The 22,855-nt window shown below is 37.0% G+C and overlaps 1 protein-coding gene across 3 annotated transcripts in view; it reads right to left on the minus strand.

Moving 5' to 3' along the window:
- dapk1 (death-associated protein kinase 1) overlaps positions 1–22,855 on the minus strand; it is a 71,697-nt gene that overhangs the window by 20,275 nt on the left and 28,567 nt on the right. For all 3 annotated transcript variants that reach the window (XM_051895058.1, XM_051895059.1, XM_051895060.1), the window contains 14 exons: positions 19,181–19,319; positions 18,225–18,354; positions 16,079–16,127; positions 15,963–15,989; positions 14,097–14,249; positions 13,130–13,175; positions 12,943–13,032; positions 12,411–12,503; positions 8,117–8,236; positions 6,031–6,129; positions 5,588–5,686; positions 4,718–4,816; positions 1,452–1,649; positions 1,126–1,323 (listed from right to left, as the gene is read on the minus strand). In XM_051895058.1, coding sequence (XP_051751018.1) covers positions 1,126–1,323; positions 1,452–1,649; positions 4,718–4,816; positions 5,588–5,686; positions 6,031–6,129; positions 8,117–8,236; positions 12,411–12,503; positions 12,943–13,032; positions 13,130–13,175; positions 14,097–14,249; positions 15,963–15,989; positions 16,079–16,127; positions 18,225–18,354; positions 19,181–19,319 — 1,540 coding nt within the window. The remainder of the gene's footprint in view (positions 1–1,125; positions 1,324–1,451; positions 1,650–4,717; positions 4,817–5,587; positions 5,687–6,030; positions 6,130–8,116; positions 8,237–12,410; positions 12,504–12,942; positions 13,033–13,129; positions 13,176–14,096; positions 14,250–15,962; positions 15,990–16,078; positions 16,128–18,224; positions 18,355–19,180; positions 19,320–22,855) is intronic.

A 22,855-nucleotide genomic window follows, 5' to 3' on the forward strand; every position in this document is an offset into this window, starting at 1 on the left:
ATGGCTAGTCACAATAGAAAAAAAAAAAAAAAAAAAAAACTGCACACTGATGCATTTCGGCCTTCAGTCTTCCTCAGAAGCTGCGTCCCAATTCAGAGGCTGCATCCTTCGAAGGCCGCATTTGAAGGCTGATTGCGTCACCGCGGCACAATGAAGGCTGTCCTAATTCAAAGGCTCCTTTAAATGCGACCTTGAAATGTGTCCTTCGTTTTGTGGGTAATGAAGGATACAACAAATGGATCCTTCACACCCTACCCTACTCCAGAATTCATTGTGTGCCAGTGACGACAGGATATTTTTGAGAGAAATTGCCGGATTACACTTTTAAATGTAAGTATTGGGTTTCAACTTACTCAAATCATCTAATATCCATGGATTAGGTTTCATTGACATGTCATAAGGAACACTTTCGAGCCCAACCTTTAGTGTAATCGTTTGTTTTACTTGCACTTTCGCAGTTTCCCCTATTAAATTCAATCATGCAGCGGTAGTTCTTTTGCCACTCAGTCCAGCTGAGGGAGCGCGTTCCGGTGGGAAAGTGACGTCTATGCATACCCTCTATTGGGATGTGGCTAGAGCGTGTCAGGTACAAAATGAGGCGCAGGTGTAGATGTAATTTGTTACTATGTAGAGTTGGGAGAAACCAGAAGAACCATTAAGGGGGACCTACAGTATAATATTGTTACCCATTATAAAGTATGATGGCATACATCAAACAAGAAAATCAAGAAAATAAATTAATAAAACCCCCCACAAACTTTTTAACTTTTTTTATACTGGAAGAGGTGCCTTGGATTCTTTTCTAAAGTATATGTTAATTTTGTTAATTGAAATAAAGCTGAAATATAAATATTAGACAATAAATAAATAAGATGAAGCATTAAAATTAGTAACTGAAAATAAATACAAACTAAAACTGAAATAAAAATGAAACCTAAATAGTAATATAAAAAAAACAAATAAAAATTTCAAAAATATAAAAAAATTAAACTAAAATTAAAATGAAATATTAATACAGATTAATAAAACTATGATAGTAAATAATACAAAAATAACACTGGCTAAAACACACAATTAGGGACCAAAAAAAAAAGCATATTATACAAAATGTTTTTTGAATCTCACTTTGTTAGGAATATCCAAATTGGCTTTAGCAGCACAGAGCTGCGTGACCACAGGCAGGTTGCCGTCCTTGCAGGCGATGTGAAGGGGTGTGTTGCCGTGACGATCCTGGTGGTCCACATAGCAGTGATGGCTGAGCAGACACTTCACCACTTCAATTTGACATCTCCTCACCGCCAGATGCAGAGCGATGTGACCGTCCTGAAATATATAGATGTAAACGAACCATGATAAGGATAGTCAATAATTATTTTGACCTTAAACGAACCATAAAACACCCAACCACTGCAGTAGTTAATGGTTAATATTTTGTAAGTGTCTGTGTTCACCTTATCAGCAGACTCCATGTCCGCCCCATGCTCCAGAAGACACTCCACGATGTCCTTGAAGCCGCGGGCGGAAGCGGTAAGTAACGGGCTCTCACCCTCACGGTTCCGGGCGTTGACATCACAGCCAGCCTCGCACAGGACTCTGGCCACCGCCGAGTAACCGTGCCATGCTGCACAGTGTAGAGGTGTCTCCTGCTCCTGTGGAGGCATGAAAACAGTCTTTGGCATTCAGACCAAGAGCTCACGAATAACCTTGAACACACGGAGCTAACAAAACAACATTACTCTGTGTCAAGGCCATTTCACATGACGAATTGCTCTTAATTAGCCTGCAACCCTGGTTGACACCTCCAATGAATGTAAAAATTTTAAATATACAACACGTGGCTGTGTCTCCCTCCTGGGATGGCATGTGAATATAGGTTTTCTTCAACAGAGCAGGATATTACAGTAAACAGGAGGGATGCAAAGGTGGGATGGAAACATAAAATGTTGATAATGGTAAAAGCAACCACTCTAAAATGAATCTGTAATACTATTAAATAATAATTTAGTTGTGCATCTTGTTTATGGTTAGTCTAATAATTGAACTTGCACACATATAATCTTTAAACGATTATCTTTATTGCATTTCTCTGAAGTGGTGCTTCAGGCTCATTAATCTGAGGAACAGCAAGTTTTATATAGTGACTATTTTTTATCTTGCCTGTTAGTCAATGGAAGCAATATTTCCAAAAACACAAGAGACTATGTGCCTGTGAAAGTTACTGCTGTGAGCTCATAGTGCTGAACAAATGAAGTGAGGCACGGACATGATTCGTTTTCAGCACTCGTGTCACGTCAGCATTAGCGAAACCATTTATTATACCATTTACCTTCATTCGCATTTCTTACTGTCATCAAAGACATCTGAGATGAAGCATTTTCTTTTTTTTTTTTTTTAAAAGAACATTTTCTTCTTTCAAGTTATCAACATTATTAGAAATACTTCCAAATACACTACCATTCAAAAAAGATTTTTTTATATATTTTTGACAGAAGTCTTTTAAGCCCGGGACACACCAAGCCGACAATTGGACGTCAGGCAAGGTTGGACCGCTTTTAAGTGTCGGATGACTAGTTTCCCGGTGTGTTCTGCACCATTGGCTCTAGTCGGACTCTGTCGGGTTTTTTTGGGCAGATTCAGCATGTAGAAGAGAGAGAACTCTGATTGGCTGTTCAGTTTAGTGAATGAGTCGAGGCGCGAGAATAATAGCAAAACAGTGAGCAAACAAGTCCAGGCAGTACAGACAGAAGGCTGTTCTAATTTTGCGTCATGTACCTGGGTGTTGCTGGGCGAATTCGAGTGGAATATAGAAAGTGATCTGCATTAATGATATTCAAAACGGTAAGCATGCGCTGCTTTGTTTATGGTTTGTGTATCTGCAGCCTGCAGTGCCAGTCTCCCTTTCTGAATTACGAATATAGAGGAATATATATGAAAAAATGGACAGCGATCTCCTTACAGGCAGGCGCAGAATGCACGTGCTGGCTAACTGTCAGCTGTAGTTCTCCCGGTGTGTTCACGTGCAGTAACGCAGGTGACGCGTGGCGACAAAACAGTCGGCCTTTATCAGCGCTAGTTCTTTTGCGTCGATTTGGTGTGTCCCTACCCTTATGCTCACCAAGGCTTGCATTTTTTTTTTTATCAAAAATACAGTAAAAGCAGTAATATTGTAAAATGTTATAACAATTTCAAATAACTGTATAACTTTTACAGTATATTAATACATTTTAAAAAGTGATTTATTCCTGTGATGGTATTTTCAGCATCATTACTCCCGTCACATGATCCTTCAGAAATCATTCTGATATGCTGATTTGCTGCTTAAGAAATGTTTTTATTATTATCAGTGTCCAATGACAGACATTATCAATGTTGAAAACAATTGTGCTGCTAAATGTTTTTTGTGAATTATTATTATTATTTTTTTTTTTTTGCATTTTTTGTGATAAATACGAAGTTCAAAAGAACAGCCTTAAACTTCTTTACTGTACGTTTTGATAAAATTAATGCATCCTTGCTTCTTAGGGTGCGTTCACACTTGTCATGTTTGGTTCGATTAAAACAAACCCTGGTGTGATTGCTCTGTTAGTGTGGTTCATTTGAGCATGTGTGAACGCTGGCATTCGAACCCTGGTGCGCACCAAACAAGCGGACCGAGATCGCTGAAAAGATGGGTCTCGGTCCGCTTCCAAACGAACTCTGCCGCGGTTTGAATGATATACGAACGCAACATGGACCAAAGACATGAAAACAAACCAAAAACAGGAAGATGAGACTCTAAAAAGGACAGAATCCTCATGCATATCGTTTTTCTCGTCATAGTCACGAGTTTGCCCTTCACAGGCATCAGACGCGCGTCTCCACGCAGCAGATCATTTGTGTGTGTGTGACGGAGGGATTCCCACCGCTGTTTTGACTCCTTTACACATTTTATAAGCTCTTCACGAGTTCCCAGCTGGCCAAAATACCATCATATGCAGGCTACGCACACACAACGAGCGCATATACCTCAGCACACAGCATTGTTTTGGATGTTCGGTTCGGTAAGTTCTGTCTCAAAATAGGCAATGCGTCATAAAATCCGACCAATCAGGTTGTGAGCGTATCCCTTTGCCTTTAGGTTTGGTATCTTTTGGTTGGGTGATAAAATTGCCCATCTGAACGCTAATCGGACCAGGACTAAATGTTTTTTTTTTTCTTTTTTGGTCCGGACCAAATGAACCAAACGAACCAAACTACAAGTGTGAACGCACCCTTAAAAACTTGTAAACTGTAGTGTATATGGAAAGGAAAACTACTTGAATTCTTAATTATTTTTGAAGTAATACAAAAAAATGTTTTAATTTCTTCATTAAAAAAGTGCATAAAATAGTATCATGTGGACTCACATGAGAGCCCAGTCATATCAGCAGTCTAATAAAAGCGGTTTAATTTTACATGGAGCAGGTTGCCTCATGGGGGCAGACATCTCATGACCGATGAAAAAACTGAGATCACATGACCAGTCTAACAGTACTTGTTCGTCTTATGTCTGTAATTACCCTTTTATCGGTCATCTATTAAATCAGATGACTGTTAATATCACATTTGTACAATGATAACTGAAAATTTTTACTTTTCGTGATGCTACATTCAAACTGCTAAGTGTCATATCAGTCCATAATGGCTTGGGCTGTTCATTGTTCAGATCAGTGTAGATCAGTGTGTGTATGACACATACCCGGTCCAGTAGGTCAGGGTTGGCATGGATGCTGCAAAGGTATTGGACCACATCCACGTTACCATAGCGAGCTGCCACATGCAGAGCCGTTTCTCCAGACTAGAACAGAATGTCAAACATTACTCACATTATGAATTACATGCTGACGTCTGCCCATAATTCAGTGATGAGCAGGCATTTTATTAATGTGATTACATTTTGATGATCTGAACAAAAAAAAAAAAAAATGCAATAACCATGTGTATGTGTACATCAGGGGAACAATCAAAACTGCTGAACAAGTCTGCTATGAACTTCAATAAAGTATTTCCCTGACGCCAAAAAAAGGGTCAAAGCAACCGAAAAGCCTGTGTAAACAGAACGTGACCAGTTTAAGGGAAATCCCTGTGTGCTGAGAATTGCCAAAGCCAGTCCCAAATCAGCTTTGCACCAGATCTGAGCACAGTGCTCCTCCTAGCAACAGTTTAGGCCCAGGTGGATGTTTTAAGAACTCAATTTACACCCGTAATGAAGCTGCGGACACTCCAAGTGTGATTCTGTATGGCACTCCCGACAAACTCAACAACACTTTACCCCGCGATTTCGCTTGACTGAGCGCACTTCACTGACTAGTGAGGCAGTCAACAAACAGTCAACAATTATTTCATACAACGGCCAACCTCAGGCCAGCGGGTAACCATAGCAACTGCAAATTACCAAAGGGAAGTAGAGAGGCATGTGAACTCAGTAGGGAAGGTTTTCTGGAGAAAAGGTGCCGGATGGGGAAAGCCTTTGAAAAATCAAATCTGTCCTCTCCCTGGTGCTGTGATTGTTGAGTGTGTGTGTGTGTGTGTGTGTGTGTGTGTGTGTGAGAAAGAGAGATGGAAGCACCTTATCTTGGATGTCCAGAGGGCACTTCTTTTCATGCAAGAATCTCAAGGTCCCCACATGGCCATGTCGGGCAGCATAGTAGATAGCGTTGGCTCCAGTCTGAGGAAAAGAATGGCATGTTGAGCTGAATTGTACGTATTTGCAGCTGTTTTGCATATTTGATGTCTATCATGCCCATGTTTACCATTTAAACTCTGTTAAAACTACTGGTAAAGCATGTCTTCAATACTATTCAATGTTTATGGAGCATTTTGTCTAATGTGTACACTACCATTCAAAGGTTTGGGGGTGGTACAACGAAATTAAAACTTTTATTCAGCAAAGACATTAAAATGATCAAAACTGAGCACCAAATCCTTTCGACCACAAACATTTTAACGCTAGTGTACATTATTTTTTAATTTTCTTGTACATGAATTAAATGGGAGCATGAATTACAACACCTTATCAAAGGCTTGAATCTCCGCCCCTTTTTTCATTAGCACATCAATGATCTGGACGTTTCCACAGCCCGCGGCGATTAGGAGAGGAGGGGTTCCGTGCTGAAGCATGCACACAAACGAAAACAAACAGAAACACACACAAACAAGAATCACTGTATTGAATATAACAAGGCGCTAATAGCTACTTGAAGCTTTCGAAAGCAGCTTTAATTAAGCCTATAATTCTGAGTCAGTATGAACGTGGCAATTCAAATTAGCCTGATTCATTTTTCAATGTTCGCAAAGCAGTTTTAATTGGCTAAGAGTGATCACAGTGGTTGGTAAAAAAAAAAATCCTGCAGACACAAGACTGAAATTGTTTCTCAAGACTGCCGATAAACTCCTCTGAATGAATAAATGCATGAGAGTCATGGGAATAGTTCTCACTGTGCATACACAAACACAGATAGCGCCGGACAGCTCTGAGCAATGCAATTAAAAGCACGCTTGTCTCTTCACATCAGTGAGCAGATTACAGTTTCATCAACCTCGGCCTCATTCCCTCCTTCTACACAAACACTTTCCCTGTCTCACACACACACGCGCACATACACACACATTCACTGAACACACACTCACTGAAAATAATCTTAAATCTTAATCAGTATTTTTGTCTTGTTTTCTAATAAAAACATTTAAAACTGGAATAAAATCTGAAACAATTTTTTTTTTTTTTTCACAGCATAAACCTTATTAAATTTTGTTCAATTTAAACTTAAAACACTAATTTACTACTGGGGTAAGACAAATAATCTTAACTCAAGATAGTCTCCCTTAAAACACATCTTGCTAAAGAGGACCTATTATGCCCATTTACAAAGTCTCTTAGAATAGGTTTTCATGCCTGAATTTTCAAAAAACATTATTTTTCACATATTTTATTTTGTTGCAGCACCTCTCTTCCCAGTCTGAGAGTAATGCTCTGTTTAGTTCCTGTCTCTATGAAGTTCCTCTTAACGAAAAGCACAATGTGCTCTCATTGGTTGGCTGGATTAATGTCTTGTGATTGGTCAATCGCTTCAAGCATGCCATAACCGCGAGTTTCAACATACCACTCACGCAACACAATCAGGCCTCGCCCCTTTATTTTGCGTATGCCTTGGGCAGGAATTATTTAAAGGCGCAGCGTGTAAATTTTAGCGGCATCTAGCCGTGAGGTTGCAAATTGCAATATAGAGAAGCTAAGGTGGCCAACAGAGGACAAAGATGTCGTCGTCTGAGACAGCAGAGAGTAGCCAGTCAAGAAAAAAGCGCTCTTCAGAGCAGTTTGTCCATTTAGGGCTACTGTAGAAACATGTCGGCGCAAAATGGTGACTTAACATGTAAGGGAACCCGCGGTGTATGTAGATAGAAATGGCTCATTCTAAGGTAATAAAAACATAACGGTTCATTATGTAAGGTCTTTATACACCATTGAAACATAGTTATGTATATTATATTGTATTTCTGTCAATATGTCCTCCTAATATTTACACATTGCACCTTTAAATGAGGGATATTATGATGTGTACGTTCCCAAAAGAAAAGTCAAGACTACAATCGATGTAAAAAAGCACAATAGGCTATCTTTAAATCATTGTTTTTTTTTATTTTTATTAATAAAAATATTTAATTTAAAATGTGTCTCAAATTGATCTTGATATAAGGATCTTTAAATATTTTTACTGGCTAAAAATACTGATTAAGAAAAAATTTAGCAGTATTCCCTTGCAAGTATCCGGAATGATTAGCATAATAATGGTTATTAACCCTCAAGCCACTTTCATTCTATTCAAAATTCCCATTATGATGATGACTATGCAAAGCACAGCCACACTCAAATGGGATGAGATATGGTCCAGTGACTGTTTCTCAGTCACATGCTGCACATCTCAGACAATGTAAACTCAGACGTCATGGGCGTACAGTGACACTGATACACTTATCAGCTCAATCAAGCTCAGGCTGGCTACTGATCACTTGGACCGAGACCAAGTCAAGTATAAGCATGTCACTCTCTTTTTCCTTCCTCATATCACCTCTGTAAGTCGCACTTTGTCTCTCTCACCTTGTTAGGTTGATTGATATCATAGCTGGTCAGGGATCCAAGCAGGTGTTTCAGACCTGGAACATTGTCGTCGTTGATTGCGTGGATAATAGCCTTCATGACAAATGAGTCCTCCTCATCCTGTCAAAAAATAAAATCTATGAATTACTGAATCTAAACAATATCTTCATGATAACAGACCAAAACACATACTACAAGATACAACCACACATGACATATATTAGTATAATACACGACTGTGTATTTTTTTTTTTTTTAAGAAATGTATACTTTTATTCAGCAAAGATGCATTAAATTGATTAAAAGTTACAATAAAGACTTGTACATTGTTACAAAAAGGAAATTCCAAATAAATTGTTTTAAAAAAAAAAAAAAAAAAAAAACAATTAACAGGTTTCTATTTATCAAAGAATCCTGAAAAAAATGTAACAGTTTCCACAAAACTTAATCAGTACAACTGTTTTCAACATTGATGATAATACAAAATGTTTTTTTTTTTTTGAGCAGAAAATCAGCATATTAGAATGATTTCTGAAGGATCATGTGACACTGAAGAATGGAGTAATGATGCTGACAATTCAGCTTTGCCATCACAGGAATAAATTAAAATTTAAAATATCTTAAAATAGAAAATTGTTATTTATTTAAATTGTACTATTATTTCATAGTTGTTACTATTATTACTCTATTTTTAATCAAATAAATGCAGCCTTGAGACTAAGAGACTTCATTAAAAACATTATAAAATCTTACCGACCCCAAACTTTTGACGGGTAGTGTAGGTTCAGGTCAAATGTATGTATTCACTTAATTAAATTAATAAATTTTGTATAGATTTGGGCTTTTTTATATACTTCTATAGATCAGAACATGTCACAAACCAGACTCAAACCCGTATCAACCACGTGAGCTCCACAGTTCCAACATGTCTTTTGCACAGCTCTGACTTGATCTATTTGTGAATTAAAATAAATGACAAGCTCAACTTCAGATGAAAAACTGCCAACATGACAGTATTTAGGCTATTATACAATATGCTTTGGAAGCAAAAACAAAAGCAAGCCTCCTTTGACAGTCACACTTTGAGCAAATCCTTTTACGCTGAGTAGTACTACGGTTGGTCTTATCAGCAAATACACAGCGTGAAGTCCTAATCCTATTGAATAATGCAGACGAGGGGCGGCCCACAGACAGCGCTTTCTCTTCATCGCTCGACCGCTGCTTAGTGTGCTATGTGACCCAACCACCTCCAAACTGCATCTGACAGTTCAGACGTGTGTGTCAGAAGACTCAAATACACGGCTAAAGGGAAACTGGACTGGCCGTGAGGGACAGAAAGAGAACAAGAGAGTATGTGTGCTTGTGTTTAGTGAAGGAGTGTACTGGAATAACACCCAGATAGACCCACATACACATCTCATACAAGTGTATCCAATTACACAAAACGCACGCTCGAACACACTCTACAAACAGCCAGCGGCTTCTACAGGAAGTGATGCTAGAGTCACTCCTGGATTGTAAAACACGACTTCTATGTGATTTTGTGTCATTCTACGTGACCTTTAGATGATTTCTGTTTGTGAATTTGGGTGTAAATTTGTTCTGTTCATGACGAAAATAAAAATAAAGTGGCGCTACTATGGTACAGTGATGGTATCAGTTAATAATCCCATGTACTTTACAATATATAATAAGGTACTGACTCATAGCCATATTCATTAGCATATTTTACAGTCCTGTTCTGCATATACATAGTATGTACTTATTATAGTAATTACAATATCTGGGTAATAACTAGGTACTAACCATGATCCTGCCTTTAAACCTAAACTTAACCAATCATATTACCAGTATTTTCTTAGGTGAGTACACTGCAAGTACACTTAAGTGCACATACTGTAAAATAAAGTCCATAAAAAAAATCATCAATTACTCACCCTCATGTCGTTCCACACCCGTAAGACCTTCGTTCATCTTCAGAACACAAATTAAGATATTTTTGATAAAATCCGATGACTCAGTGAGGCCTGCATTGCCAACGAGATAATTAACACATTCAGATGCCCAGAAAGGTACTAAAGACATATTTAAAACAGTTCATATGACTACAGTGGTTCAACCTTAATGTTATGAAGAGACGAGAATACTTTTTGTGCACCAAAAAAACAAAATAATGACTCTATTCAACAATATCTAGTGAAGGGCGATTTCAAAAAACCACTTCATGAAGCTTCGCAGCTTTACAAATCTTTGGTTTCGAATCAGTGGTTCGGAGTGTGTATAAAACTGCCAAAGTCACGTGATTTCAGTAAACGAGGCTTCGTTATACCATAAGTGTTTCGAAATTTCAATGGTACACCACTGGGGGGCGTGACTTCGGTAGTTTGATACACGCTCCGAACCACTGATTCGAAACAAAGACTCAGTGTTTTTAAATTGCCCATCACTAGATATTGTTGAATAAAGTCATTATTTTGTTTTTTTGGCACACAAAAAGTATTATCGTCTCTTCATAACACCACTGTAGTCACATTGACTGTTTTAGATATGTTTTTAGTAGCTTTCTGAGCATCTGAAAGTGTTAATTATCTTGCTTTCAATGGAGGCCTCACTGAGCCATTGGATTTTATCAAAAATATCAAAAAGATGAACGAAGGTCTTATGGGTGTGGAACGAAATGAGGGTGAGTAATTAATGACAGAATTTCGATTTTTGGGTGAACTAACCCTTTCAAGGTATTTTCTCAATTTTAAATAAAAAAATTGACAAATCACAAACTGGTGTCGAAATCATTCACTTCTGGTCAAAACGATTTTGAAAGAACTCTCAGGAAGGCTGCATTTATTTGATTAAAAATAGTTAAAACAGTAACATTGTGAAATATTAATGTAATTTAAAATAATGTTTTCTATTTTAAAATGCAATTTATTTCTGTAAGCTGAATTTTCAGCATCATTACTCCAGTCTTCAGTGTCACATGACCCTTCAGAAATCATAAAAAACGCTGATTTTGTGCTCAAGCCACATTTCTTATTATTATCAATGTTGAAAACAGTTGTGCTGCTTAATATTTTTGTGGAAACAATGATACAGTTTTTTTCAGGATCGTTTGATGAATAGAAAGTTCAAAAGAGCAGCATTTGTTTAAAATAGAACACTTTGGTAACATTATAAAAGTTTTTACTGTCACTTTCAATCCATTTTTAATGTATCCTTGCTGAATAAATGCATTAAAAGTAGTGTATAGATGGATTATTAGAATGATAGAAGATTTCACATCATGATTTTTGCTGCTGACACCCTTCCTGTATGAAACACACCCATTTCCTGTTCTCAAAGATACCCAAAAGTGATCACATATTTAAGTGCACTATAAAGGTTGAAATGTTTCTTATGGTTATAATATTACCATAATGCCTGTAATATAGTAATATATAGATATTAGAGTTACAAGGTTATTTCAGGTGAAGGTGGAGTACATGAGGTAAAAAAGATGTTTATTTTATAGCAGTTTAACAGATGTGCGACGTGTACGAAGCAGGGGAAGAGAGATAGTAAGCTGTAAATGTTAGATAATTTATGTAGCACAACGGCATAACACTTCACTCTTCAGGCTTATCACAAATCACTAAGCAAATATCTGGACAGCAGAAAGATCATGCAAAACATGACCGTATGAGTGTCGATGAATGTGCGCATATTAGTTTGGATGAGTCATCTGACTTTATGGAACGCTTCAATATAAATGTTCATGGCAATTAGCAGTCATGCATGCGCATTAATGTGTTAAACCGTATTCTTCCAAAACCTGTAGAAACCAATTACAGCCTTCAGATAGAACATAAGTGCAAGTATTTCATTATGTCCAAGTCAATTTTATGTGGAGTTGTTTTGTGTGTCTGCCTCTATTCTCAGGTGTGTGGGAAGCTCACGGAGCTCATTAGAGCCGTTTCATCCCATAAACACAGTGCAGTCCAGGCCTCAGGGATACGGGGGTTCCTCTGCTGTTGCCAGGCTGATCATGTGTCTTTTTAGGAGTTTTGTTGTTCTTTTTGCCAGTTCCTTCTGCTGTTTTATGTTGTGGTTTTTTTTTTTTTTTTTTTTTTTTTTTGGGGGGGGGTCTGAACTTTTTTTTTTTTTTTTTTTTTTTTTTTTGGGGGGGTCTGAACTTGAACTTGTTTTATTGCACACATTTAAAACAAAAAAATACATCCTCTTGTGTCTGCAAAACCTTAACACGAGCTTTGTTTTTAAATAAGCTTCTAGAAAGGTGACTTTAACTGTGAGCTCTTACCAGTGTGTCATCACTGCGTGCCACACTCATGTTGCTCCTAGACAGGAAGGAGCGGGAGAGCCGGTTACACAGAGAGATGAGACGCACCGATTGCTAAGGAAGAGAGATAAAACAAACAAACCATTTTAAATGATGATATGACAAAGATGATATTCCTGACACCTTCTGTAGAATTTGTAACAGGCTTTTCTATCTAAAGCATCAAACAACAATTAGTACTCTTTTCAAAAAGATTAAATGACATTTCAACTCTTTAAATAAAATATTAACCAACTATTATGTGTTTTTTGACATGAGCTTAATTCTGAGCATGAGGGCACTGTACCTATGTGCGTGCTTCTTTGTTTCATAGCTTCAAGGGTTTGTTTTTCCATGCTTTTAATAGTGTGTGTGGAAATAGTGTGACTTGTTGGTGTGGCACATAATGCTGACTGAGGGCACAATACTGATCACGCTTTATGTCAAATGTCTGGCTAACATAATGTCAATGTCTCATAGCAAAACATGGTTAAAAATGAAATGAAAAAAGCACCTTCCACTTTCTTCTGGCAGCAAACTTCTTAAATTTCTCCATATTCACAGCTGATTCCTTACGACTCAGTGCCTGCAGCGTGTCCTTTGGCTTAAAAAAAAAAAAAAAAGAGATTGACAGATTTAACCAACGTTAAGGTAATAAAATGTTTGATACGTGCTTCATATGTAGTGGTTGCTGGACAAACCTTGATCCAGGGATGTTGAAGACTGTCCAGGATTGTCATTCTTTTTCTGTAAACATGAAAACATAATTTCACTTATAATATTAATTTAGTATATGTAATAAACGTAGGCAGGCAGTCTGTGAATCTCTCTTCATCATGATACTTTCCACTTAAGTTAAAAAAATAAGCTCTTGCAAATAAGCACATAAGGGACAACCTTTAGAAGAAAAAAGTAGGCATTCAATATACAAATTGAAAGATGGTTATCGCACTGTGCACACAGATGGAATTGTGGGATTGGGTTTTGGAATGTTGCATATCAGCTTTCGTGACAATGTTTAGGCCTAAACAGCATTTATGCTGTGAATGACGCATTTTAGTGAAGTACTGAGGGAACTTCCTCAGAGCTAGTTTTAGTTCTCTTTAAAAAAATCATCAGAGGTGAATGAGGTCAGTCCACAGTATAAAAAAAAAAAATGAAATGAGAGCAGTCAACAACAGAGATGCAATTTTGTAGACGAATATGGAACCAAATGAACAGGAATTAATATCTCCACCTTCTTGTGCAAAGCACCTGTTCCTTTTTGTTGACAACCACATCCTCAGTTAGTATGATTTGTGGTGAATGTTCTTTGCCGTTTTCACTGATTCAGACAGTATAGACAGTCAGTTTACAAACAGTTAATTATTATTAATATTACTAAAAACTTTAGTTTGATAACTTTATTCAATTTCTGTATATTTTCTACCTGTTAGATCAAATATTTAAAATATACTGTCTTTATGCTGTTTCTACATTAATTTGGAGATTAAATGTGAAATTATTACAATATAAAAACGTATTAAAAACTTTAATGTTAGGTGCGATTAATTGCGATTAATTACAGAAAAATGTGCAATTATTATTATTTTTTTTAATCGAAACAACTAGCCTCAAAACCCTACCAAACGACCTCAAAACATAAGAAGCTACTTCAGTGGTCCTCACTTTGGATCTTTGATCAGTAACCGTGCAATGAAGTCTTTGGCCAGAACACTGGTGTTGCTGAAGTACTCCTCATCAAACTCGTAGTCCACAGCTGACACGTTAGCAAGTGTCTCCTGCTTATTTTCACCCAGGAAAGGTGAGGCACCACTAAGCCTAAAGATACAGAGAAAAAAGAAACCATTTTATCTACCATTTATTGAATGTGAAGGTCTTCAGTATAGCGGCATTCCACAAAGTCAAGTTTGATGTGAATGTCTGATGCTGTGATATTATAAACTGCAACCCAGCAGTTTCCTGACATTTACGATTAAAGTATGAGAAAATCAGCAAAGGCCATTTAACACATAAATAATAACCACTTTATTATACGTGCTGTGTTCCATTTTTTCCTTTGTGATGATAATCTCTGTTCTAGACCACAGTACCAGAGAAACATCTGTTCATACGAGCTGTCTTTCCACTATTATAATTAATATTTATTGCTGTTGCTAATTAAAAATCTTAACTGATAAATATGTGTGGTGAGAAACACTATCAGGAGATAAACTTGATTAAATATTGTAAATATTTCTGGATTAATTATTTTAAAGTTACAGAAAAGTGTGAGGAAAAAGAAAGACAGGTAGAATAGGAATGCAAGGAGAGCGACAGGATTAGATGTGACAATGGTGTGCAATATCTACCTGATAAAAAGTTCTATTTTTATTTGCCAATGATGAAAGAGGAGTGGGAGGAACAGCCCTGAGATAGACAGAACTTTCCAGCTTTCTTTAGACTGCTAATATTAGCACATGTTGATGGACGGATAGTGATGGACAGATAAGATGGAGAAGAACAGACATTTTTTGGATCAAATGTGGCTCTAGCAATCCTAAAAGTAGGCTTAAATGTAATGATCTTTATGTAATGTAATTTCTTTTTTTCCTCTTTTGAGTATAGGGTGAAATATGAGTCAGATATTTCCTGACAGTTTCCGTGAGATTCACCTATGTTTATGTTAGAGACATGGGGATTTGGTTCCCATCAAAAATGGAGGGTCCCCTCAGGTCTTATCACAAGCAACAGGCAAGTTCCATTGTTTATATTGCTCTGTGATATGCTTAGTTCCCTTTCACTAACACACACACACACACACACACACACACACACACGTACAGAGTTAACAGCAACCTCAATGTTTCCACAGTAAGACCAACACCAGCTTTACAATTAGACACCGCACTTAGAGGTTGCACTAATAATCATTATCCATCACTTTGACGGACTGGGTTATAAATTCCATGTCTATTTTTGTGTGGCAGTAAAACACTGTACTGCTTGGTATTTTTATGTGACATTGATATCACAAAAACTTTTGTGGCAAGAGCTCTTTCAGCCTCATCAAGTGCTTGGATTTTTCTTTTTTTATCTGTCAATGTTATTAAAATGTGGTAAATGACAGAGAAAAACTGTCAATGCAACCTTTGACTGTGCAACTCATGGAAACATCAATGTATGATGCAGCACTTGGCTGGATGGAAGATCTTATTGAGCTTTATCATTTTACTTCAAACATCCATCATTATGAGAGTTATAGAACGACAAGAGTTTATTCTGTGACACTAGCTGATACAAGCCTGCAAATTAAGGTAATAAAAACACTTAGTTCAACTTTATTTGTTTCATATTCAGCTAAATTTGGACACCAAGCCTTCGTTTTACTGTGGAATATGATTACAGTCATGCTTTGAGAAAAATAATTCAGTTACGAAAATGGATACTATTTACCGCCTAAGTGAAAATCCATAAATGTATTCCAATTTGATTTGTAATGATATATACTATATTTACAACATCACAACAACACTGATGATTATGAATACTCACAGAATATAAGTGATCACCCCAATGCTCCTAGAGTTAGAAATAAAAACACAAGATTAGCATAGGAAGTGAGCTAACAGTGAGGTCAGATAATGATATAAGATAACGCTCATTCTCACCACATGTCTGCCTCCAGGCCAAGAGGCTCATAGTTTACCACTTCTGGAGCTGCAAATCAAAAAACAATATAGAAGAGATTGGGGTAAGCTGTGCCAGTTTTGACTTAAGTCATCCTATTGGCAAAGAGAACTGAGAGCTAAAACTTAAACACCTAATTATTTTTCAGGATGTCTGCAAACCAAAACTAAACTAAACAAAACAAAAACAAACCAAACCAGTTGCATCTTATCAAGGAGCAAGTTGAATAGGTAGGTAAACATTCTGATTTCAAATAAAATAAGAACAAACCTGAGAAGAAAAAAAAAATCTACTAATGCAAATCACATACAAATCTCGTTCAATCAAATTTTGCTGTATATCATTCACATTTTCATACAACCAGGATAATATTTCATATTTGAATGAAATGAAAGAAACAATATCAATAGTATATGTTATAGCATTTCATGCATTTGGAAGTAAATCCTACTATAATTTTTAAAGTATGCATGAAATTAAAATTGACCCTATTATATTGTTAGCGCACATTACTAGTCTTGTGATAATATTAATCTGTGCAAGTTTATCCACAGAAAAAAAAAATGTTTGTCTTTGTAATTAGTCAAAATCAGAAAATTTCACTGATGACCCCAGCCCTGCCCTCTATTTGTTCTCATTCAATTCTCCGATTTACTCAGTAATACATCACAATACTGAAGTAAGTTGGTCACAAATTCCAGTTTACACTTTCTTTAAGATACTGACACGTTTACCCTGAAGCATCTGACATACTTTACACCACAACAACCATTTTAGGAAAATGCTTTATTAATAATCCTTTACTAATCTTTAGCCAAATAATTTACATGGTTTTATATATCAGCAATTCAGACCTGGATAAGTTTGTTTAAAACTAATTTTATCTACCATATAGAAAATCTATTTTGACATACAAAATACAGTTTTTAGCATTAAAACAATGCTTTTCACTTGTGTGCATCTCTCAAACAGCTATATATGAACTCTTTCTAAATATATGGCTAATGTGACAAAAAACGATACACAGTTTGCAAGATGAAGGGGTGCAACACATCCTACCCCACTCTCCCTAACAAAAAGGCCTGCAAAAATGTCTAGAAATGCTAAGTCGATACCAGGATATTTTCGTAGTTTCTCACCGTGAGCTGTGAAATGAGTCACTGGTTTCAGAGGATCTCAATCTCTGATGTGTTAATGAGAAAAGAGGGAAATAAGGCTGAGGTGGGAGAGATGCTGCTGCTCTCTATACCTGAGAATTGATTTAGATTTACCATTTGTCTTATCGTACCATACTGTCTAGATTCGGTCATTGACCAGGGATGCAAAGGAGCAAGTTCCTCTTTGACCCTAAGGCTAAAAAATAAATAAATCAATGAAGTCATTCCTGTGTAATGGGCTAATTGTTCAACTACTGGGACTGTTTTGGATTAGTGTCTCTAAGACCATGTGCCTAGCTTGACCGGATTCTCCTCCATGAAGCCTGATCGTAATTTTAAGCACTGAAATAGACTGCACTGTGGGGGAGCTGGAACTTGACCGTGGCCTTTAGCACTGTCTCTGTATTAAGACTGCTGTATCATCACTGCCTGCAGCCATACTGGCTGCCATTCAGGTAGGACTGGATGCGATGCCAATGGCATGGAATGGGGGTGGCGTGGGTGTGCATGTCTGTGTGCTTTCTGGGATTGTTTAGGGCTTGTTGTTGTAAAATTTGATTGAAAACACAACAGAGCTGACTTGTATTGTTAAAATAAAAGCAGTAAGATTTAAGGAGAATTGTTATGTAGATGTACACAAAATACCAACCAAACACATAAACACACTACCAGTTAAATGTCTGAACACACATGACTAAAATAATGTTTCTCATTATCTTAAAAGCTTGTTAATCTAAAAGCCTATGCTTAAACACAAGAAATTCTTCTTATTCCCACTTAAGTTTAAATATTTGCAGGATTCATTTGATCACAAAGCAATGATCCATGGTGTTTCTTTACAATTATGTCAGGTTTGTGGTTCAGATTACACATGAAAGGAGAAAAGAAAGGATTGGACAGAGGACCATAACAATAAGAGCGGGTGTAATTACAACACATCTCTATAGACTGACCAGTGGTTGACACTGACCTACAAACTCCGGGGTACCAAAGATGTTTTTGAAATCGTTGCCAAAATCGATCTTGTGGGCCAGGCCAAAGTCAATGAGCTTAATGCGTGGGTGAGGCACACTCCGGTTTAACAGCATGATGTTCTCCGGCTAAGAGAGATGAGAATAGAGAAAGAATTGGAGGGAGAATGCAAAAGAGAGAATCAGAGGAACTAATGATAGGTACAGAACAAAAACTCAGCAGCAGAGGGGGAGAGCGCGAGAGTGCAGGAAATCTGCCATAACACATGGAAATCACATGCAAAGCTACAGAAACGTTCTCTAGAAAGAACAGGCATACTCAAGCATGGCAGTAACAGATCCTTGCCTGGACATTCCATAGAAACAATACTTCCTTCAGTGGGCTTTATTCATGCACGGACTAATCTCTTAAAAGCTCCAATGACTTCAAAATATTTAACAGAAATGTTAAGGAAAGCTGTGTGGATGGCTGCTCTAAAGGCAGTGGATCTAATTACATAAACATTGTTGCAGGAGTAACACGAAGAATTAGACATAAAATGATAATAATGAGAGACTCAGTGACTGACTATTTCATTTTATTCTTTAGGTCACAGTTAAGTTGATCAATGTAAATGCTGGTTGCTTTGATGTTAGTTTGTCAGTTAGACTGGTTACTCGGTTTAAGTGATTTTAGTCAGAAATAAAAACTCAATCTACATCTGAAACGTTCAAATCAGTTACTAAATAATTAATGCAATTTAGCAATAACTCCTTTCAAAAACTACATAGGGAAAAGGACTGAATTTATGACCATCCCAGCTCCGGGACACCCAGCAATTATGTAAAAGGTGGAAATGAGTGGATAACCAGCAGGGAGGATAAAAGCGCCTCAATTGATTTGTTGTGGCTGGTCTACAACAGCGTTAATCACCACAGTCTGGCATTGGGGTGAAACTCAAATGTGTCTCAGTACCTTCAGGTCAAAGTGGGCAATCTGTTTTGAGTGTAGGTAACTGACTCCATCCAAGATCTGCTTGAGGAACTCGGTGGCCTCCTCTTCACTCAATGACTCTTTCTCAGCAAGAAAGTCAAAGAGTTCCCCACCTGCCACACTGTATAGAGAGAGGACAGATTTTGACACTTGCAATAGAGCTAGTTATTTAACCAGGATAAAATTAAATCGAGATAAAATCTCTTTTGCAAGAGTGACTTGGACAAGATAGCATCAAAGAACACATTAAAAAATTATATACAACTGTCAAATCCAACACAGGCTCATTGGAAAAACGTACCTCTACTTACATTTTTGTAAAACACAAAAACACAAACAAATCACTGCAGTTTCCAACTGAAATGAACACTAGGGGCAGTAAAACAGCAACAACTTTTATTCCTTTTGACACAAATTTATGATTACTCTAAATTATAATGTTGACATGCTTTGAAACCATATGTATTGTGAAAAGTGCTATACAAATAAATGTGAATTGAACTGAATGATTACAGGAGCAGATTGTTGATTAAGAAAGACTTTTTTCACACGATTCCTTGCACAATACTATGTTATGACCTCAAAACATTTTTACCATAGTGCATTATTTGTAATACATTTTAATGTTTACATCACATAACCAGTCCCGTATGTGTCTTTTCTGACGTAGCGGTAGCAGACATGCTTGGTATCTCACCCAGTACAGCATTGCACTTGTGATGCAGTACCATGAGACACACACGAGTAATGACAAAACAGATCAAAGACTTGAAGCAAGCTAAAATGGCATGGTTGCTTCAGCAAATGTGTTTATGTCATGCTTGCTTTTGTTAACACAGTCAGGTATGTTTAGGGTTTAGTGTGTCATACGTTATTTTCAAACGCTATAGGGCATTAACCTTTAAGTACCACTCACCAGATTCACGTTCATCTGTTTCGGATAAACCTGAATACACTTTTAGCACCACTCGCTGGGAGTTTCACTATGAAAGTGTTGTGTAACATGCAAGACACAACATAACATTATCATTTTGCAGAAATATTGCCGCAGGTATGTTTTTCCAATGAACATGGGTTGGCCAAATCAGGATAACTGCAAATTGCAAGAAATTTTGAAAGAAACAAAACCAAAAACACAAAACTTGCAGATAACATGCCAGATAAGGTGTATCACTTAATTTTCAATGTTCAAACAGAGACAAGACAATAGATAAATAAAGTCTTAAAATGTGATTTAGGCGATTCTTTTGGGAATCAGATCAGGATTCACAGAATTACATAGAAAGAAACACCAATAAAATTATCTGAGAATTAAATCTGCAATAAAAAGATATGGCTATGGTGTAACAAAAAAATAATCACCTAGAGTGAGTCTGGCTTATTAAGCAGAAGAACCAGCCTCTCTAATAGTTCTGAGAGATTCGCTCTGGCAGAAATGTCTGCTGGCAGGGCTATAATCATGGCTTCTGGGAGAGGACCAACAGGATCCGGGCATATATTTATTCAGCAGAGGGAAGCTGCAAACCAGCTGCACCCTGATGACATGATAACGTTTGCTGCTAATGGTGAGGCTGAGCAAGTGCAGTGACGAGCCACCCAGCTGCAAAAACACCAGGGGCAGATATGTCTCTATTCCCCCTCACAAAAACAGAAAGAACAACACCAGCCCCCACCCTGAACAACACAAGTCCCGTAGTCAGATTTTTGACTTGCGGCATAAAGTCTAGTCATCATTGCAGCTTGTTCTGGCAAAGAAACTACTTAATCAGGAAGAGACCATCTGATGGACATATAAAACAAAAAACATTTAAGGTGGGTTATCTGAAATAGATTAAACTAAATTAAATTAGTTCTACCAAACACAACTTTGTTTCAAGGCAGACTGATAAAAAAATCATTTTTTTGGAGGGGAAGTTGCATAGTGCAAACCAGCACTTGCCATTTTTTAACGCATCAGACGGTCAGTGAACAGACTGTGGGCGGTCCGTGAGAATGCCGTCTGAGACTAGAAAAACACGTGATAGCTTGTAGCTTCTCACTTCTCAATATTGGTTGGGAGCACAACGGTTTTGAGAGGACGCCAAATGACCCGAAAATGAAACTTGACCTTCAGTTCCGAGGTCAGGATTGTGTGGTTATGTCCTTTAGCAAGGTACTTAACTCCAGAAGCCTCAGTTAGTAAACAAAATAGCTTCACTGATGAGTAATGTGTAACAAATATGAGCTCAGATCATAGCTGCAGGGATGCCCTTTGTCAAAAGATATGAAGCAGCAAAGAAAACCAGTTGGGTGAGGAGACACTTCAAGAGGTTCTGAAGAAAGACGCTTCCTTCACATAATCTATGTTTAACAAAACATTTCTGCTGAAATGGTGAGGTTTGGCATTCCAGACACTAATGACATTAACAACTTTTTTTTTAGTATTTATTTACTAAATGACAAAGTATCAAATTACATGGCTCCTTACAATATTTGCATACAACAAAATCTTTTAAACATTCTTTTCTGTTGCGTGTAAAATTAATTACATGCAATGTAATGAGTGACTCAGTGACTGCTTGACTATTTTTAGTTTAGTTCTTTAGGTCACATTTAAGTTGCTTACAATGTTAGACTTCATGTTGATTTTCAGGTTAGACTGGTTACTCTAGGAAGTGATTCTTGAAGCACAATAGAGTAATACTACATCTTAGCACTGTACAGCACCAATAGAGTGCGCATTAGTGCCTGCTCACTTTTTCAGCAGCCTTGATTCCAGAATTTTCCCATCAATTTTCCTCCTTTTCGTTAAAGAGTTATGAAACTATGAACCAAACCAACCAGCTACAAGATGCTTCACAAAATTACAAACGATTATTTGAAAATTGTACAAAAAGATAAAGAAACAAGACATGGCTGTGTACTTAAAGCACTGTTTATTTAATTTGTATCTCTGTTCTACTGTATTTGTGCTATTGCTTATAATTTGTTTGCTCTTACTTTATTACTGATTGTTCACTTGTCTTTAATAATGTTTGAACTTTATATTAGTTGGGCTAGTAGTTTTTGCTGTGGTATCAAAATTGAAAATAAGAAATATTGGTGCGATAAGCTTATTTAATAGAATACAAGGTTACAACAGTAAAAAGCAATGAAAACAATAATTTTATTATTATTATTATTTAATTATTTATTTTGTAGTGGGGCCAGTAAAAATTTTGGCAGGGCAAGTAAAAATTTGACCCGGGGCGGTAGAATAAAAATCCTTAGCATTGAGCCCTGACTTATAACTTAAAATAAACTTTGCTTTATCAGCCAAAGGTCTTTGTTTTTGTGCTCCGGTATAGTTAAGACAGTACAAACATCAATACATGTCTTTTCCATTTCAACACATTGGCAGTATGAATGTGGACAGCACAACAAGCAAAACTGGTTCATCTTCTCAATAGACTGGTTCTCCTCAACCCCCCACTGTTGACCTTGTCAAGTGTTTGCTTTGTAAGTAAAGGCTGGTGCAACTGAATTCAGTGAGAAGCCCTAGACAACTTCTTTTACAGATTTATTCATACTGTCATGTTTCAGAGCTTTAAAAGTTCATGTCAGTTGTTCATGTACTACTTACGTCTATTACTGATTTAGTGATTTTACTGATTTAGTTTTTAATTGTGCCACAGAAAT

The sequence above is a fragment of the Ctenopharyngodon idella genome, chromosome 5 (assembly GCF_019924925.1).
Source record: "Ctenopharyngodon idella isolate HZGC_01 chromosome 5, HZGC01, whole genome shotgun sequence".
NCBI classification, from domain to species: Eukaryota; Metazoa; Chordata; class Actinopteri; order Cypriniformes; family Xenocyprididae; genus Ctenopharyngodon; species Ctenopharyngodon idella.